Here is a 14,613-nt window from a genome sequence, read left to right as displayed (position 1 = left end):
CAACACATACCTTTAAGACTAACGCATCCCACAAAGCCAGTGAATAAATATCAGAAGCTTTTTCCTACTTTATTCTATGACTAGATTATTCAAAGAAAGAACACATCGTCATCTCAGTCAGTATTCTTGATGCAGAATAACAACACAGAAAATCCTCTGCTCTAACACTTTGAATCCGATGGGCTCAAATTCCTTGCTCACGCTTGGTACCTTTTGCAAGCCTGAAACTGGAGTAAGCTGGAGCTTAGATAAATTTTGAATCCACTGCCCAAACCTCCTAGAATGAAACTCTATGTAAAGGATAAAAGAGATGGCACTTCAAGTTCTAAAGATGATTTACCTAAAAGGAGGACAAATTGAGAAATAGACTGCCCTAATCTGTTTTTAGAATGCTTTCCAATTTATCAATCATGGAATTAAGGTGAAATAAGCAGAGAATCACACTCTTCTTATAACCCTTATTTTGGAACGTACAGGAACATCACAGAGAGCAGGAACAAAAAGGAAGATGTTAGGAGAGGCACAGCTAGAAAAAACTTCTCCCAAGTTTCTGAATTGAAATTATCTGGAAAAGGTTAAAAAAGCTCTAGGACATTACTTATGCCACAAATCTCCTTATTTCTTTTTGTCCTGTAACTCTTTCACAAAACCAAACCAAGAACTTCATTTTAAATAACATCTTTCCTCCTCCTTGTTTCTCTTACATCTTGACACATACTTTGTCATATTTCACATTTGGCCCACACTACGTTTATTTCCATTCTGTTGTATGAAGCAAGGAATAAGTTTAATGACAGCTCACACACTTGTTGAGAACATGCTGCAGTCTTTCTTCTACAGAAGAAAGAAGGAAATACTTAACTAGTAATGCCAAAGAGGAATTACCTTAATATTACAGGTTAACATCATATTTATTAACTGGACAGCAAAAACTTGAAAATAATGATCGCAAGAAGCTTCATACATTTTAGGTTGTCAAAAAGCACATGCAATATATAAACAAAATACTGTTGGAATGAAATTGCAATAGTTAAAGAAGCTTGCTACAGACAAATCTTACACTTGCTGGTACACAGCAGCAGCACATGTGCGCAGCTAACCCTTTAAAAATTGCAAATCTAGAATCCTGGTTCAGTTGAAGTGGTGTCTCAAAAGAATTACAATTTCTGTAGACTTTTTCTTTAAATTTGTGTACACCACAGGCCCCTGGTCACTAAGTGGCAGCTGAATTCTGAAGACAGTAGAAGGTAAGAAATCACTCTAAAAATGTAGTTGTATTAAAAAAGAACTTAGCAGCCAATCTGGAGCTGACAATGAACAGTCTAAGCCTGTAAACCTGACTCCACAAACTCGCAGGAGTGCCAATAGGACACCACTGAAGCACATAGTGCTAAGATCATTTCCCCAGAGGCAAAGAAAACGCATATGAATCTATTAATTTCTGAAGGCTAGCCTGAGGGAACTTCTTCCCTGACTCCAACCAAAACCAACCCATAAGCTATTCTGAAATTATGGATGACAGCAAGTATATTTGCCTAAATAAGCTTTAATCAAAATAACAGGGCAACTCCCTTGTTTCAGAAGTACTGAACCTTAGCACAGTTGAGCTACAATTTGTAAATTAACTAAATCCAAAAGGAAAGACCCAGATGGCAAAGCCTTTTCATTTTGAATGAGGTGAACATTTTAAAACAAGTTTTGTCTATCAGTTCTATCCACAAGACATCCACACACAGTGTCACAGTTTAACCCTAGCTAGCAACCAAAACCATGCTAGTTGCTCACTCATCCCTGCCAAGTAGAAGATAGAAATGAAAGGGAAAGGAGAAACTTGTGTACTGAGATAAAAAGTTTAATAAAATAACAAAATAATACTAACACAGCACTACTAATATATGGATAAAATAAAAACATAAAATAAGGGATTCTCAGTGCAATTCCTCATGAATTTCCTCTACGCCGAGCAGCCAGTCCTGGGAAGAGAGCACTCTGGTCCTGAACCACCAGTCCTGGGGAGAGAACGAAAAAAGGCCAAAAAGGCCGAAAGGCCCAGAGGCCACTGCAAAACAGTAGGATGGCAAAAGGCTGAACTAAAGGAACTCCTGAACAAACTCAACTGGAATGGAGCAGAACCAGAACAGGTCTCCTCAAGCTAGAAAGCTCAACTCCCATCAAATACAAACCATGACAGTAATGGCATGGAATATTCCTTTGATCAGCCTGGATGTGAACCAAGGTCTATCCTGCCCATGCTGCCCTTTCTTGCTGTCTCACACCTGGAGGCAAAGAGCTCAGAAAGACCTTGGTCTCAAGGACAACAGCTAAGATACCAGTAAGTTCTTACATTCCCTTCATTCCAACTCAGAAACACTGGAAAGTTACTTGAGGAAAAAAAGTAATTCTGTCCCAGAGTGCTATCTTACTATTCTCACACTAAATCCAAACAGTGACTGTGCTAGCTATGAAAAAGAAGTGCTTCTAACTGCATGAAGAATATTAACTCTATTTCAGCCAAACCAGTACATGCAGACCCAAGGACAGATGGCTAGGTATAGGAACTCATGCCTATAGTGATGTTAAGATTATGAAGAGATGACCTAGACCTAAGAGTTGTACGTACTATAACTAAGAGTCTGACAGGAGTGGCAATATCAGCAGTGTTTTGTGAAGCCTCTCCTTCCAAAGAACATTTTGAATAAATGAAGTTGACCAAAGGCACTTTCAAGATAAGAATTAGGAAAGCATAAAAAGTGAACAATGGCACAAAGCAAAACTGTCAGGGATTGCGCTCCCACATGACCATCATTTCTTTCTGATACTCATATTCCTCGGCAAACAAACTTAATTTTGTCTAAAGCTCTGTCATAGAACACAACCTCTTGAAAAAAAAAGAGGGTGACTTATTCTTTTACATACTCCCTTTCTGATCCGTGAAAACAAAACCACTTTATCACTGTGCTTCTCAGAGAGCACTGGAACAACTTGTATCCTAGGCAAACCCAGACTAAGTTCTGGACTCCTTATGCAAACATCAATATACAATAGCAATAAGCCATTAAATATCAGATGCATATTCTGTGATGAATTTACCAAGTCTCTCTTCAGGTGAGCTGTTGGCACACTTGCCAACAAAGACATTTTGAAGTCTGCATTTAAATGTATGGTTTGTTCCTTTTACCATTGGGTGACTGTTCAGAACAGCAATGTAAGGAATGGCATCAGAGTACATCACAAGTCTGAGAAGCAGAGGAACAAGTCACTGATATCAATAAATTACAGGATCTTTTGTCATTCAGAAGATGGCACAAAAGCATCTTTGAAATAGGAGACTTTCACATTTAAGTCAAGAACTGCCCATGGGAATTCTTCATCGGAAGGGAGTCTAAACAACAACTTATAAGAACTATGGATCAGTCTGTTTCTCCTATATGTGCTGGTGCTGTCAACATTTAATATTTCCTTCACTAGGCACTTAATTATTTCAGTCATATCAAGCCACTCCCTCCCCTTCTCCCCAAAATCAATTCTACACAGTCTACTGTGAGTTACACCTTATTTTACAAATTAATATTAATTGGTAATAATGAATGCATTGTCCCCAGAAGGGCACTGCCACCTAAAAGAGTAGTAAGAATTCACTAACAGAGGTTTCCCAAACAGAAATCTACTTCCCACCCCACTCAGCTGTGGTCCACAATTCAAGAGTCATTTTAGATGCTACCCATTCTTGAAGTCCAGTAATTCGCAAGGTAGCCATTATGTTTTACTAATTACTATCCATCAGCACCAAGATAAGAGTAATAAATATTTATAGCTTTTCTCCAAAAAATGCTGTCATCAGAAGCTAGACAAGATGTAATTACATAGATTAGTTACAACTCTACATCAGTACTTCTTCCAGAATCACGAATAATCTTACCACCTCACTGTAGCTGGAAACTTACAGAGTTTAGTGCTGAAGAGTTTTTGGACTACGCTGAGTATATGCCTTGCTTCAGTCTTCTGATTTACCTGAAGTATGATATTAAAGAAAAAAAGTTGGTATCTCTCATTTAGGTGTTTCAAGTAAGCATGCTTTACTTTTCAGATAAAATCAATTCTCGGAATAAGACATGAGCATGTATACCAACACATTCCACAGCCTACATATACATTTACTGCAGCAAAAGCCAGACAGAACAATTCACATTCAATAGGCAAAGTAACTATCAGACATTCACCAACTATAGAACTTGGTGAAAACCTAGCCCAACTTACATAAAAATGCCCTTTCCTTCCTTTTCAATGATGCTTCAATTCTTTCAAAATTATGTTCCATTTAGAATTCTTTTTTGTTACATCTTTCCTTTCAACGTAAATTCTACTCAAACACTTTCTCTCACCAAAAATATTTAATATATTTCACTTATCAGATTCCTTCTTAGACCTGCTAACTAAAATCAGTGCCTATGAATCTAAATATTGATTTTTTTTTAAATGTACTTATTAAATGTTGTTCCTGCGTGTAAAATGAGTTAACGGTTCTCTACACAATTTTCTTCATGATTCTAGGCAATTTACTTCTCTGTTTTGCTGTGCTTTTTTCCACTTATGGAGTGAAGTTAATGCTTACTTTTTAGATGTTTTGTTTGGTTAATATTTATAGCGTTAGATTTATATTCACAACATTACTGGGTCCACAGTTCACAGCTATTATGAGTGCAAAAATACGTTATTAAATCAAAAGGATTTGACCATTTGTTTTTCCTTTTAAATCCAGCCTTATAAAAGCACATACATTTTAAAAACAGACTTTAGCTATACATGTTTTAAATCACTTACTGGTTCTTCTTTAACCACCAGACACAAGTCACCATCACTGCTACGAGTGCCAAACCCATTCAGTGAGGACCCAACCAAAAAGAGTCTGCTCTCTGCAATAGAAGAATCACAAAATAAAAACTGAGGTGACATATCACAGCTTAAGAGGAAGGAAGAACTGTGAACCCGGCAAACATTCAAATTGATACTAAGTCATCAAATTCAAAACATACGTGGAAAAATTCGCTGAATTTCTCTCTGGAGTTCTGTTCTGCAGAGCTCTTTTCTGTTCAAATCACAGGTCTGTTGCTGACACACTTGAAACAATTCCAAAATCTGCTGACTTAACTTGACACACACATTCAAAAAGTAAAGACACAGAAAAGTGAATATTCTTTCCTGCCAGAGATGCAATAATATGAAATAAAGATTTTTTTTTTAATGCAGTCTTCTCTATTTCACATGACCTATTCCACTGTCTAGTTTTACTGCACTTGAATTCATATTGAACAACTGTCTAGAATAAAATTCTGCAAAGCTTTTAAATGTAAATTTCTTCAATCTCTAGTAAAATGTCTGACCACAGAAAATAATTTTTGCCTCATCAGTAACTACAGCCTTTCAGGGAATAAGCAGTGAAAGACCAGATATATCTTATGCTGACTTCAACCTCAATAGTTTGCATACCAGTCATAGGAAGAAAAATAAATATGAAAGTTGATTTAAGTTACCTTTCTTTTTTTAATCCCACACAAACTATTAAAGAAGTAGCCAGATCTTTGATGGAAGGAGATATTAACTGTTTCTCTTTCAAAACACTGCCATAAGCTATAATCAACAGACACACAAAAAAGTCTTGTGTCATGTTGGTGCAGATAAAGTATGAACATGAATTAGCCATGTGCCCTTTTTTTTTTTAAAATTAAAAACCAAAAAACACAGTTCCAACTCCACTATCCACCTAAAGACAACATGCTCTTCTATATTGCAGAACAGCTAGGACAATAACTTCTATCTCCTTCTGAAGAGAGGCAGAGGACATCTTAAAAGCCCAATAGTATATTTACTCAGAGTGGGCTTCTTTCACATTACTAATGTGTTGGGTTTTTTGGGGTTTGGTTTGCTTGGGGCTATTTTAAAAACAAACAAACAAACAAAAAAACAGGATTCTCCCCATTCCCAGTCATGTGACAAAGAGACCATCCTTCCAGTTTCTACTTCTTGGAGCAGACATGTAGATTTCCTGACATTAGCATGGAAACCCAACAACACAAGGAAATACCCACCCCATATTCCCCCAAAATGCTCCAAATGCAAACATGCACAAGAAGGGCCATGTAGGACCACAGTGGCACCTACATTTTTTGATATTCCTTCTGATGACAGCTCAGTGATAGAGACCTTATGACACTGTCAAAGAGCCTTGCAGAAATTTTTGTGGTCTCCCTCAGCACCATTAGACCCTGACTACTCCCAAGGCAGATGTAACGCACAGGCATAGAAGGATACTACCTTATCTTTGGCTACAGGGAGCGTGGTTTCTTTAGGGTGTGGAAACAAACTATCTTGCAATGGAAGGACACATCCAGTTAAATCCCGTATGTAACGTGCACAGAACACTGGAGATTGAACTGATCCTGGGAAGGAATATCTACGTTCTTCCGGTGAAGGCACTGCTTGGTTAACTACAGTTGTTTCAGAATGATGTGAATGAAACCGCTGCCGTTTGACATCATGGGGAACACTTTGTCCACTTAGCCTCCTAAAAAACAAACAAACAAACACCACCACCACCATCACACCCAAACCCCAGTAATTCCTGCAGTTTGCAAGCTCCAACCTAAGATTAAAAGACAGTTGCTACAAAGTACAAATACCAGTGTAGGCTAGATGATAGATACCAGGTGAAATAGACCTGGAATGGGAAAAGAGAATGCAGAACTGCGCATGTGCAGCTACCCTTGAAATGAATTGATGCAACCGCTTTACAAAAGCGTCTATATCAACCAGTTGAAACCTAAACAGCAAGTTCAGTTAAGCTGAGCAGTTTGGAAAGCTGGTCATACAACTTTGGTGAAAACACACTTGTTGCCAAAACCAAAACAAACACATACAGACTATGTAAGGGTACTTTTCTTTTAAGCCAACATAAGTGCAGTGAGAAGTTCTGAGTTCAATACCCATTGATGAATAAAATAAATTCAGTAGTGGGGAGGGAAGAAAGGGAAACTTATCAAAATAGCCATTCAAATGTCAGCATTTGTCTGTTTCTTAGATTGTACAGACAGTAAATTGTAATCCGTGCAAAAAAGAAACTATTCATTTGACAAATCAAACTAATTATTTTATTAAGCTTCACAGGTCATACACCTAATGTCTCATTTTCAAACACTAGTCTGTATCTCCTCATTAAATAATTTGGCACAGGAATTCAAATATATTTGAAGAGATCTAATGATTGACAGCCTTTTGGCATCTGAACTGTTCATTAATAAAAAGTTGTACTGAAAGCTGACCAGTAGTTGAATACTGTGGTCCATCCACAGTAAAAAAATAAGAGGACATTCACTCTTTTTTTTTTTAATAAATCAAGTATTGCATAAACTTAATGGGTATCAGGGTACTCACACTTTTTTCTTTTAATTAAAAAGCATGAAATCAAATGTTCATATTTATCAATGAATTAGCTATTAATAAAACTACAGTAATTTCTTGTAGTTAGAAAAGTTGGCATCGAAGTAATTTGGAGACCTGGACAGGCAGTATTATTAATAATAAAAATTTAACTGAAGAGATGTCAAGTCATTATTTCAGTTTTCAAGTCTGAGAGAAGTTCTGACAATGTCTGCCTGCAATCCTAAAGGAACTCGTAAAGTTAAGTCTAAACATAATGCTGTTTCAGCCAATTTTGACTGAAAGGAACTTGCATAAACTCATGTTGAACAAAAATACCTTAAGAAGAGTCGACTCAAGATCTAAGGATTAACTAGTTGACTGCGAATCTCCTAACAGAGCATAGCTGTCCATAAACCAGACTGATGAAGAGGAAAACATGCATGTAGCATGAAGCCAGGAACTTGTTTAGTTCATGTGACAGTTATATACTCGACTATAGCTTAATACCATGTATTTAACTGTATTTATTTTCTCATCTGTTAAATCTGGAAGAGAAAGAGCATATAGGAAATACTTTTGAGGACAGATTACATAAAGCTTCCTCCCTGTCAGCTGATTCACAGAATTCTTACAAACATATATCGACTACTATTTCTGAACTGGTAAGGAGAAGTAGTTTTTTTCTATAGTGTTAAGAGAAAAACAAAACCATACATTCATCTGAAATCCCTCTTTCTGTTGCAACTAAAGTAGCAACGGAAGTTATGCAAATTCAAATAAGTTCAGTTTTTTGAAAAGTAGAAAAGCTATGTCTCTATAAAATTCCTCTTAAACAAAAGAACTTAGATATGCTTGAATTTGGCACTTTCTATTTTAAAAATACAGCATCACATAATTAAGAAAATCAGGAGAAACATCTAGTGTGTCATCAGAAAAACATCACAATTCCCATAAGACATTGAGGGTGCAGTCTTAACTTGACAAATTAAAAGGAAGAGAACATTCATTTTATTGACAATAAATAACATAAATTTAAAAAGTCACAGTTCCATAAGGCCACAGCTGTGCAAAAAAACTACACATACTCAGTCACTTATGAGAATTAAAATTCTCAAAAGCAGGTACATGAACACTTTAAAGAGCTATGACACTGCCTGTTTCAAAAAAAAAACCCGCAACACATTTTATTCACTATTCTTGCAACTTCTAACCAAATTCAAGTTGCACAATAAATTGGTATTACACAAGATTCATCAGAGGTACATTACAACCAGAATTAATTACACATACACGAAGAACTTACTTTCTTCCTCGGAATGATGTGGGGGCATCAGACCTACATACTGGACTGTCATTTCCATAAGTCACTGGCTGTGGTGTAACAGCTGGAATAGTTGCAAGATTCCCACTCAAAAGAGTCCTGGAAAGACTAGAGTCCACAACTATTATTCATATGATAACTAAGATTTTCTTATGGGCTGTTAGTTTTTCTTAAGTGAATATTAAACTTAGCAAGTACTGCCATTTTTTTTCCCTGGAAGCAATATATCTATCTTTTCTACCCAAAACGAAGAGATATTTCAGTATATATTTTTCATTTAAAGAATAGAAGACTACAGACATGTGAGGTTAGCAAACAAGTTAAATCAGGTTATTGTTAAGCCTAAAGAACACTATCGTGTCTTCAAATCTAGCCCCAAGAATAAATATTTCTTCCCCTTCTAATCTCCTCCCTGTTTTTCCCAGTAAACAAATAAAATTGAAAATTTTTAAAACTGCACTGTGGATTACTAAATCTAACCAGTGCAATGGCATCTCATGCATTACGCACAATGCAGAGAGCATTAAAACTGGCAGGCCACCAACAGAAATTATACAGCTCTGTTTTACACATGACACCTTCCTATTTTTAAAGTTTAATGCAGTTTAATGTTAAAAACCATGAAAAACATCCTCCATAAAAAGAAACACTTCTTTCAAAACACTCTTGTTCAACCCAATACCCACTATCAAATCTTACAGTACTTACACTGCATTCTGAAAGTTAAACTGAGCATCAACAACTTCCTGGTGGGCGGCAAGAAGAGGTGGTATATTTAGAGGAAGCTTATTGAAGAAAGTACTCTGGTGTTGATGATTTGGAGGGAAGGGTGAACGACCCAAGTTGGAGGAATTTGGGAACATGCTTCTTTCTACTTAAAGTGAACATGAATCCTTTTACCTACATTAAAAAAAAAACAAAACAAAACAAAAAAAACCCACCACAAAATTAGGCGATCAGGCAACTAAAAATATTAGTTACATTTTAAACTATTGTTTTAAAAATTCAAATAATCCAGGATATATTTCCATAAATTGTCTAAAATAATTGTGATTGTGGGCTACTTTTATCTCCTTTCAGGATAAGACACTAAATAAAAATACTATACAAACTTAAGTTTCAAAATTACTACTTAATTTATTTATCTTTAAAAGTGATTTTTTTTTGCTCTCCTCCATTTTAATGTTAGAAAAATTACATGACACAAGACATAAGAGTTTCACCTCAAGGAAAAGTAACGTATTACAGTGGAATATATGTTTCTTCTTTCAAACATTCCACCATAAGGTTTACAGTATATGGAAAGAAACACTTGACTACATCATAAGAACATGAAGATGCAGCTGATAATTAAAATTAAATTAATTTTTTTAATAAGTTGGGTTTTTTTTTTCCATTGGAAAAAACACATCAGAAGATTCTTAAAAACCAGTTATCAGTATGGTACATATCTCTTAGCCGCAGTGAAAACTTGACACTTTTCAAGTTTCTTCATTTGTTTTTTAACTTGTCTTGTGGAAAAAGTGCTGATAGTTCCATGCCCTGGCACAGAAATCCTATCACCACACAGTAGTCTAAGTTTGGAATAAAATTAGAGTTTCACTTTTAAGGTTCTCTTAATACAAAGCTAAAAAATAAACACATACATAATTATATTAAGAGTTACATTAATTCCCTTATACACTGAAAGAAAACCAGTTATTCCTAACTTTACTGTAGTAAAGCCTCACTGATACCACACTCTTGCAGTCTTTCACTTACCACTGTGGACTGTTGTCATGTTTTAACCTCCTCAGACAGACCCAACTGTCGCTGCACACAGCACGGAACCTATGCAAATGAATTCCAAGGTGTTTATTTGCTCAGACTTGTATTCATTCCTTACTCCCCATGATGACAACTCACACTAGTGAAAATCTGGTACCACCTATGTGGCATGGACATTGATGTACCAGCTCCAAGAAAAAGCTGTCAAGATTAATGCTCTCACAGTTTTCCCTCTAATTTTTTTTTTCCTGAGGGCGGCAGGGGAGATGAAATATGTATTAGTGAGGGTTATTTTTGCAATATTTACTGTCAATTCTGCTGAAGAAACAAAACCGAATTGCAGTACAAGAGTCACCTGACATTTACATTTAATCTGGATTATATTCATATGCAGCCTAAACTTCTCCATGTGTAGTACAGACCGGTGATGTAACAACTGTTAACACACCTCATTCATTCCTCAGCAGCCCAGGCAGTTAATGGATATAGAATCAGAATCATTTCAGTTGGAAGAGACCCTCAGCATCATTCAGTCCAACAATAACCTAACTCCAGCACTAAAACCATATCCCGAAGAACCACGCCTAAACACCTTTTAAACACGTCCAGGGATAGTGACTCCACCACTTCCCTGGGCAGCCTGTTCCAATGCCTGACAGCCCCTTCTGTGAAGAATTTTTTCCTCATATACAATCTAAACCTCCCCTGGTGCAACTTGGGACTATTTCCTCTTGTCCTATCACTTGCTACTTGGGAGAAGAGACCAACACCCTCCGTGCTACAACCTCCTTTCAGGTAGTTGTAGACAGCGATCAGGTCTCCCCTCAGCCTCCTTTTCTCCAGGCTGAACAGCCCCAGTTCCCTCAGCTGCTCCTCATCAGACTTGTGCTCCAGGCCCCTCATCAGCTTCATCACCCTCCTCTGCACTCTCTCCAGCACCTCAATGTCTTTCCCAAAGTAAGGGGCCCAAAACTGAACACAGGATTCAAGGTTTGGCCTCACCAGTGCTGAGTACAGCGGCACAATCACTTCTCTAGTCCTGCTGGCCACACTATTCCTGATACAAGCCAGCATGCTCTTGGCCTTTTTGGCCACCTGGGCACACTGCTGGCTCATGTTCAGCTGCTGTCAGTCAACACCCCCAGATCCCTCTCTGCCAGGCACTTTCCAGCCACTGTTCCCCAAGCCTGTAGCGCTGCCTGGGGTTGTTGTGACCCAAGTGCAGGACCCGGCACTCGGCCTTGTTGAACCTCATACAACCGGCCTCAGCCCAATGATCCAGCCAGTCCAGATCCCTCTGTATGGTCTTCCTACCCTCCAGCAGATCAACACTCATCGTTCATTAGTAACAGAACCATGCGCCAGAACTCACGACTGAGTTGCAAAAGCAACGCGTTCTTTTTTTGTCCTTTAAGTTATAAATACCGGAAAGAGATGTTGCAAGCACCAGAAAGAAAAGCAACGAGGGAGCCACCTTCCCAAAACAGAACCCTGCAGTAACACTGTAGTCTCACAGTAGCTATAAGGGCATTTACCGCGGGGTTCAGCAGATATTACCTTGGAGGAACCGCCAGGCTCCTCAAAAAGTTCCGTAGTCGCTGCAATCCGGATACACTTGTTCTAGCGGGCACTCTTCCCAGGCCAGCGCGAACTCTGCGGGAGGCACACAAGCCGCGCGTTACGCTGCGGGCGCAGGGCAGCCCAGGCGCAGGGCAGCCCAGGCGCACACGCCGCTCCCGCGGCGGCCCGAGCCCCGCCAACCCCACCCCGGCTCCCCCAGCCACCCCCGGCGGCTCTCCCCACGGCAAGAGAGGACCTCCGCACCTCGCCGGGAGACGCACGACAGGCCTGGGCGGTGGCGGCAGCAGCGGCGGTAGCAGCGGCGGCGGTGGCAGCAGCGGCGGCGGCGGCGGCGGCGGCGGCGGCGGCGGCGGCAGCGGCGGCACCGAGCGCGCCCCCCACCCGCGGCCTCCCCACGGCGGCCGGGCCGACCGGAAACCGCGGCTCCTCCAGTTTGGGCGCTGCCCTCCGACCCGGAAACAGAGACGCCGGCAGGAAGCGACCGGTCCGCACGGCTCTCGCGGCGGGGCCGGCCTGCTCTTAGCGGCGCGGCGCATGCGCGGGGCCGGCTGCCGGCGGCGGGGCCAGGGCCGGCGGCGGGGCCGGTGGCGGGAGGGCCTGGGGCAGCTGCCTGCAGGGGTGCTGGGGGCGCGGGGAGGCACGGGCGGCCCTGTGCGCTGCCGGGCTGCAGAGGTACAGGCGCGGCCCTCAGCTGCGGCTGCAGCAGCCCTCGTCCCGGTAAAAGCGGAGACCGAAGGCCCAGGCTGGCGGTGTGTCCTTTATCTGTCCCCAGCCGTCGGGGTTCGCCAGCGGGTTGTCTTGCACAGCCGTCCCGTGCTGGCAGAGCGCAGCTCACAGTGCTCCACTGACAACCTGGCTAAGGCCAGAAGGTGGAAAGGACAGTACGGGTATTGTGCTCTCTGAAGTTATTGACCAATAGTAATTGGACTACTCCTAAGTCAAAAGGATAATATTTGAATAAGTAAGTTAGGATTTGGCCACCAGAGATTTTGAGTGTGCTAGGATAAATCTGAAGTCAAGAACAGGCTGAAATGCATCCTGAAGGATCAGGAGTTCAGGAGATATGAGCCAAATCAAGATTTGATTCCTTCCCCTGGAGAAGGGCAGTTACCGTACGTGAACTCTTGGCGTTGAGCAGGTACTGAAACAAAAGAGTTTGTGCTCACACAGACAGACTGCTGAAGCTTCCGTTGTTGGGAGGGCAGGGGTAAGGTGAGGGCGTGCTCAGCGGAGAGCAGGCCCTGGCTGGAGTCGTCATGGCTTGAGGCTCTGGCTACGCACAGATAAGTAATGAATGAGAAAGGGAAAAAGTGCAGGGGCCCAGGCAAAGTGGGGCTGCAAAAATAACCCTTCCCTCCGGACCTTTTCATCTTGGCCATGGCTTGAGATCCTTGTATAAGGGTCAGCCCATGGCTATGGTTCGCGTTACATTTATGAGAGACAAACCCTAGTGGCATATATGGAGTGAAGCTGCAAAGGGAGGTTTAGATACAAAGAAATTTCCCTTAACAATTTTTAATTTTAGCCATTTTTTATCTATCTATTTATTTATTTGAGGTCTTACAGTAAGGCTCAGCACATGACTTGGGTTGAGGCTGGGGTCTGAGTTCAGAGAAAGACATGGCCTGAGGGTCTAGGTGGAGTGGGACTGCAGAGAAGCTGCCAAGGGAAGGTTTGAGCAGCAGGAAATGGGTTCTGGGCAATTTTAGGCCTAGAAGAGAGACACTTCCTAGGGGTCTAGTTGTGGTGGGCCTGCAAAGTGGCTGCCTAGGGATGGTTTGGTTGCAGAAGACTTCAGTCTTCTCAAAGACTTCAGGCAAGGCCGTGTTTGGGTTTACCTGGGCATAAGGGCCTGGGCACATTTAAGGTGAGGAGAGGACAGTTCCTAAGGGTCTAGCTGTAATGGGGCTGCTGAGGGTGGGTCTGGTCTGCAGAACAAATTCTCTGGGGACTTTTTTATCTGGGCTGCTTTTGGTGCTGTCTGGTGATAAAGCTTTGTGCACTTCTTAAGGTTGAAAAAGAGATGAAGCCTAGTGATCTAGAGGAAGCAGGGCTGTAGACAGGCTGCCAAGGGGAGGTGTGGGCTGCCAAACCAGTTCTCTCCTGAGGGCTTTCATCTGTGCCACAGTTTTGAGTTTTCTGTGCTTGGCCACTCTAAGGGTTTGGATTAGAAGAGACACAAAGCTGAAGGGTCCTGTTGTGGTGGGGCAGCAGAAGGGCTCCTAAGGGCAAGTTTGCGCGTCACAAAGAATTTTCCCCTGAGGTCAGCGCACAGTTAAGATTAGGGCTAGGGTAAGGGATACTGCTTATAAATTATACAAAGTCCCAGTGTGAGTTGTCGGAGGGGCTGTTAATAAGGATTTGAAATGGAAAGTATTGGAGTGAAGGAAGAGTTCATCTCTGTGAAAGAATTCAGTTCCAGAGAGCTTAAACATAGGTTGAGTAGCATAATAGATCTTCAGTTTCATGAGAATCCTACCACTGCCACTTATGCCAGACTTCAATTTTCATTTGGAACTCAGCCCTCT

At 40.8% G+C, this 14,613-nt stretch overlaps 1 protein-coding gene across 3 annotated transcripts in view; it reads right to left on the bottom strand.

Moving 5' to 3' along the window:
* Window positions 1-12,405, bottom strand: part of TENT2 (terminal nucleotidyltransferase 2) — a 46,722-nt gene extending 34,317 nt beyond the window's left edge. For 2 of the 3 annotated variants that reach the window (XM_065655799.1, XM_065655800.1), the window contains exons 1-9: window positions 12,329-12,405; window positions 12,062-12,157; window positions 10,499-10,567; window positions 9,446-9,637; window positions 8,720-8,845; window positions 6,313-6,562; window positions 5,034-5,148; window positions 4,822-4,913; window positions 3,945-4,011 (exon numbers count right to left, since the gene is read on the bottom strand). In XM_065655799.1, the coding sequence (XP_065511871.1) occupies window positions 3,945-4,011; window positions 4,822-4,913; window positions 5,034-5,148; window positions 6,313-6,562; window positions 8,720-8,845; window positions 9,446-9,600 (805 nt within the window). In that variant the 5' untranslated portion in view covers window positions 9,601-9,637; window positions 10,499-10,567; window positions 12,062-12,157; window positions 12,329-12,405. Of the gene's footprint in view, window positions 1-3,944; window positions 4,012-4,821; window positions 4,914-5,033; window positions 5,149-6,312; window positions 6,563-8,719; window positions 8,846-9,445; window positions 9,638-10,498; window positions 10,568-12,061; window positions 12,158-12,328 lie in introns of those variants that run through there. The other variant, XM_065655802.1, reaches the window with a different exon arrangement.
* Between the last annotated feature and the right edge of the window lie 2,208 nt (window positions 12,406-14,613).

Source organism: Caloenas nicobarica, chromosome Z (genome assembly GCF_036013445.1).
Source record: "Caloenas nicobarica isolate bCalNic1 chromosome Z, bCalNic1.hap1, whole genome shotgun sequence".
Lineage (NCBI taxonomy): Eukaryota > Metazoa > Chordata > Aves > Columbiformes > Columbidae > Caloenas > Caloenas nicobarica.
This window is presented reverse-complemented; position numbering and strand designations above follow the sequence as displayed.